Source organism: Sipha flava, unplaced genomic scaffold (genome assembly GCF_003268045.1).
Source record: "Sipha flava isolate LNK unplaced genomic scaffold, YSA_version1 106_pilon_pilon, whole genome shotgun sequence".
Taxonomy (NCBI): Eukaryota; Metazoa; Arthropoda; class Insecta; order Hemiptera; family Aphididae; genus Sipha; species Sipha flava.
In genome coordinates, this window is record NW_020271721.1 from 221,117 (window position 1) to 227,116 (window position 6,000).

Genomic DNA, 6,000 nt, shown 5'->3' on the forward strand with positions numbered 1-6,000 from the left:
ATGTATTAAAATCGGTGCAATGAATCTCATCCGGAGTTTTTTCGATTTCTATTTAACCTCTAGTGATATCGGTACGTCATGTATTCACGTCGTTTGGTAACATTTTTTACCCAGATTTCCTCGTTTCGGAATTTAACATGGGTCTTATAAAATAGGACCTAACCTAACCTAGCCGGTCGTCGACCACTGATGCAAAGGGATCGTGCGGTTCGCGGCTTCCGAAAGAAAAATCGCCTGAACGATACCGATAAAATGAACGTGTACCGACGGCTGCGGGGCTAAATAATATGTTCAACCGTTGTTGCGTCGTTATAGCGTTTCGGGAAAAACAAATTTGAACATTAAAAATTGTTGCACACGTACGCTGTTGCGTGCGATTGAATTTGTCACCAATCGAGCGGTTTGTTAGCTGCAGCTACAATACGCACCCTCGAAACGCGACGGATAAGCGTATGATAAGATCGCGCGTGAACACCATCGAAAACATCGAAATTTACTACAAAACCGTCACAAAACCATGTATACAGATGTACGTTTGTGTCCGAAGTATAACGAGACGACTGCAAACGTATTCGACGTTATTTTTATGTGCATGTCGATACGTTATGGATAAAAGTTAGTACAATATGAAACTTTACGAACTCAACCTCGCGTCGGTCAAGCTTTATCGCGTATGAAATAATATTTCATCTGCACATGATACGGAACAGAATGCTTAGCTCCAGTATCATGCGATTGCATTTTTATTTATCTACGATTCGTAGATAATAACAACGCTGCGTTTGATTCGAAACATTCCGCGCACGGCGATTGACTTCGGAGAGCATTTTTTTATTTAGCGATATCAACAAATCGGTACTAGTGCCGAGTTTAATGCAGTCCCTTGTAGATAATACGAGCGATGCTTATGCGCCCAGATTTCTGTCGAGTAGGATCAAGTGGACTAAAATCCATTGTTAATATTACGAATATAGCCTTTAGCAACATGAATATAACTAATTCAATGTAATTGTGCTGATCCGACGTTTGTTCTCCGTTATTGTATACTAACCCGGAACATTACCTAAATATCATTCCTTTCGGAGTAGGCTACAAGAGCACAATACGAAAACCTAAACGGAAATACGTTACAAATATACTCTAACACCGCGGCAAGTTGTTAAATGGTATATTAATGATCTCGAGATTATTATAAACGTATTACGATAACGTTTGGGTCCATTCAAATACTTTTTAATACGCCAATGTAAATTAAACCTTACAATGTCTGAACATTAACTATCTTTAGCAAATTAATATAAAATTAAACGATACGAAACGTTTTTGCAAACTTAAACACAATATTAAAACTAAGTTAATTAAATAACAATGAAGACACGTTTCCAGCTAATATTATGTATACCTAATATAAATATTTGATTTTAAAATTATTTAAATAATTATGGATTGTGGTTATTAATTGTTTGGAAATTACTCGACATTAGTTTTATTAAAAATTTAAATTACGTAATTATCCGTTAAATTTATTAAATTATTTTAAGACTAAAATATTGTCCTAAATATAAATTTTAATGAAGTTCTATAATGTTATTTATCAATAATGTCTAAATATATTTTAAAATCATCGAAACTATAAAAACATACAATTTTCAAAAATATAAGAAAAACAATTTGATATCGTTTTGATTTTTACCACTTGGTTTATTTGTTTTTCAAATAAAACGGCTTTTGTTCCATAATAATATACTTATGATGCATAAGAAAATTATATAATTTTTAACGAGAATTTTAAAACCGTACAACTTTTTTAATTATTCTAAATCTTGTATTTAAATGACTTTTATAATATGAATACATTTTAACTAAGAACTTAGAGTTTTTAACGGAAAGAGGACATTATTTGTTTTGTGTCAAAATATATTGTTGAAACAAACAAAAAAAAAAAAAAAAAAATCAGCAGTAAAAACGATTAAAAAGATTTCAATTACTACTACACTTGATTTGGAAAGAATACATAAAACACAGTTTAAGAAGAGAATTTTTAAAATCTCAACAAGTAGATTAAGTAGCTCAAAATACACGTGTACACGTTCATGTTAAGTTCAATAATTCTTAACAATCTTAAATCCATTTAGAACCATTTTAGTGAGCTTACTGTTTGTTTAAAAATCAAAACAATAGTATTTCGATTTTTTCTCGCGTAAGGAAATATCGAACCGAAATATCGAATCCCTCTGTATAAGTATGGACATCTTATTTTATTTTCTTAATTGTTTTAATGGTTGAAATGTATACCATATATTTTAACTCATTTTGAGTGCTTGTTGTTCAGTCGTGTTGTCTTCATAGATATTTAATAATAGGAGTTAGAGCGTTGCACTCAGACGCCCCATCAACGGTGTTTCAACAATCTTGAAAAATATACCAACACAGTGCGGTGCGAACTAACATTACGAATCATGACGTTTGCACACGAAATAATAGCAAAAAATTGATTTTGATTAATGAATCCACCTTCTCGACAATGATTTATTTTCGAACGCACCTCGTGAGCTGTATACGAAAACACGTCTTTGTGTTGTTTCATATGAATACAAGTTAGTATAAAAATGATTTAGTAAAATAACAGTGTGATATAAAAAAAAGTTTTGGCTCAGTTATTTTTTTTTTTATCATTGAACGTTTAAAATTGTTTTTACGTAGGTTTCTTATTTTTTAGTGAAAATTAATTATATTTGTTAATAAATATGATAACAATCTAAACAGAGGTTCCCAAACTGTGCACTGCAGTGCTTAAAGTTCACTATGAGCACTTTCTGGGGGCACAGTGACTCGGGGGACTGATTTTTGTTTATTTAACATTGAATTTTATAAAAAAATGTAATTCGTTTATTCCGATTTGAATCTCATAATAACCACGTATATTTAAATAACATAGGACGCACAATTTCTTGTATTGACATTAATCAGTATAATAGTAATAGTTATATGGGTAATGATGTTTATGGATCATACCTTTATTATCCTATTATGTCAGTCACATGTATAAAACATTATAGTCAAATATTCCATGTAAAAGTCTGATGGATATCTCGCGGTAAAGTTTTTGTCCGGCTCATAGAATAACGAAATTAAGTTAACGTTAAATTGGCCTTGTACTTGGATGATATTTTTAGCAAAATGAATGAACTAATTTTTTCCTTGCAAAGAAAAAAAATCTGACAATTTTTGATGTTAACCACAAAATAAGTGCGTTTAAAAAGACAATTGGTTTTTAGGCGGAATGTAAGAAGGTTAGAATGTTTTCCAATAATGCAACCACTTTTGGAGGAAAACGAAGAGTATTCTTCAGATATTGTAATCAAAAAGATTTTAAAGCACCTCAGATAGCTAAAAAATTTTTAGAGAAAAGTTGTTGAAATAACACGAATGTGTTAAAAAAACACAGCTGAACAACCCATTCACATTTCGTATAAAATCTTCAAGCCTATCTTCAGCCGAATACAAAATTTAATCGACTTGACTTCAGATCCAATATTAAAAAAAAACCCTTCAACAAAAATTCGTACACCGAATTCTAGTTACGTTTGAAAGCCAATAGTTAAAAACTTTTTAACGAAAAGACGAAAACATTAATGTTAGCTTTTGCCATTACATAATTATGCAAGTCAGGATTTTCGGCACACGCAGCCACAAAAACCAAATACCGCAACTGCTTCAACGTAGAATCTGACTTTTGACTTCAGTTATCAAAAATAAAACAGAACATTACTCGACTTTGCAAACAAAAGTAACCACATTACTCATTAGTCATGTTATTTAAAACCCTTTTATAATAATTTATCTCTCTTTTAATAATTTTTATTATTTTTTTCAGGTACAAAAGTGTATTGATTTTAAAATGATTATATTGTAATATACGTTCAGTAAAATTATAAAAACTGGTTATCAATAAGAATTAGTATTAAATTTTATGTACATTTATTATAATGGATGTATATGATTGTGTCATATGGTATTTACGACAGAATACCATGACTGAAATTAAACCAAAAAAAAAGAAATCGTCGGAATAAAAGTTTGAGAACTTATGGTTTAAACAATATAATCTCGTTCGTAGTACTCAACATAATATACAACTTTCAACTTAGGAGCATAATTTCAAAATAAAAAAAACCTTTTTCACCTTGCAACCATAACTTTTGAGTCCAATATTATTTTCTTTTCTAATAGAATAATTATAATTATTATATTAGAAAAAATAATAATATAGATATATGTGGTTCTAACCGGGTTTTGTGGTTTTTAAATAAAACTTAAATGAAATTGTATGAACCGAAAATCGGCTATATATACATATATAGTTTCAAAACATTTTCGTTCTAGCAAATTTTAATTATGTTCAAAATATTTCTAAAAAACAATGTAAATAGGTAGCCAAGTGTTACGCCGAAGAATCAGTATCAATAATCATTTCATGATAGGAAAGGGACTGAGGAAAAACAACATCTCTCAAGGCCCTAATATTCTATCTTTATAATTTACAGTTTTACATACATGTATTTTTACCAATGTTACTGTACGTTGACTGTACGTAGTTCTCAAAAAAGATGATAAAAAGAAAAATAAGTATGTATAATCCATACAATATCCACTGCAATGCTCATTTGATATCACTGGCGTTGACATCTACTCATAATTGAAATATTCGACAGTCGACCGAACTCTTAAATATTTACTACAGTTATGTTTAAACTATACGTATTGTAAAATTTTTTAGATGGTCCAATAAATAATTAAAGGAAAAAATAACAATCATTATTGATACCCCTCCGGAATGTGAAGTCTAAAAAAAATGTTGTCCATCATATTTTACGCTAGCGGCAAACGATAGTTGTATAAAAATGGAGAAAAAATATACTTTCCTATTGTAGTAACTCCAAGGCCGTATTTAGGAATTTGCCGCCCAGAGCGAAAAAACGAAAAAACAAAAACAAGACGTATTAGGACTGACAGATCGTTAATAAGAAAATATTAGCCATTCCCTTAAAGTACACCACCCGGAGCAACTCTTATCCCCGTCGTGCCTCCTCCTATATATTATAGGAGATCCAATAACGATTCGCTTTCTAGTAAGTCGCCGTACGTGCGTGCGATAAAGTATGCGTTCGGTTAGTGTTTGTTTATATTTTTCTCGTTTCTTCGTTACGGTTCCGTAAAGCGTTTACCAAACATGTACCTACATCACACGTACCTGTTCTCGACTTTCTTGAGACGTATTTTGTGATGGGCCAGAAACTTTTTGTTGACCATGTCCAAGGCCAAGTCGACCGCTGGCCCGCACCGCTCCAGATCAAACGGCGAGTCCAGCCGGGTGGTCATCAGCACGCCCACCTTGTACTCGACCACGTCGGCCGCGTCGGCCGCGACGGCCATCGGCATCGGCAGCAGCAGCAGCAGCAGCCACGCGGACACCGCCCACCCCGTCGTCAACATCATTCGGCAGTGATCGCGTACGGTGGCGGCAACGTTCAGCGACGGGCAGCGGTAAGCGATCGCTCTTGACGGCGACTCAGGCGGTTACTGCGACGGCCGGTGGCTGCGATGACGGCGAGACGTGGACGCCGAGAGGATCGCACTGGCCGCCGCGACCGAGTGTACGCCGTCCACGAGGCACGCTCCCGCCCGCCCGTCCTTGCGCGCATGACCGTCGTCGCACTTGTTGAATTTCCTTGCCGCGAGCGCGTTGGTTTTTCGCGCCGCGACGCCCGTCCGGCGCGTGCTGTCAACCCCCTTCCCTCTACCCACAACGAAACTACCCTCGCCCAGTCACACGCTCTTCCTCCCCCCCCCCCCCTCCCCCGATAAGTCGCTACCGCCGTTCAGTCAACAAGTGCAGTGCCCCGACGAGGACCCGTCGGATGAGCGAGAATAAGGGATGGAGACGGCAACGGTTAAGAACTACACGTAACGCGTAGGCAGGTGATAACGTCGCGGTCG

At 35.0% G+C, this 6,000-nt stretch overlaps 1 protein-coding gene across 1 annotated transcript in view; it reads right to left on the reverse strand.

Annotated features, from left to right (window-relative positions):
* The window catches only part of LOC112685132 (atrial natriuretic peptide receptor 1), a 66,040-nt gene extending 60,541 nt beyond the window's left edge, over nucleotides 1-5,499 (reverse strand). Inside the window, exon 1 of the mRNA XM_025556917.1 lies at nucleotides 5,255-5,499. Coding sequence (XP_025412702.1) covers nucleotides 5,255-5,499 — 245 coding nt within the window. The remainder of the gene's footprint in view (nucleotides 1-5,254) is intronic.
* Between the last annotated feature and the right edge of the window lie 501 nt (nucleotides 5,500-6,000).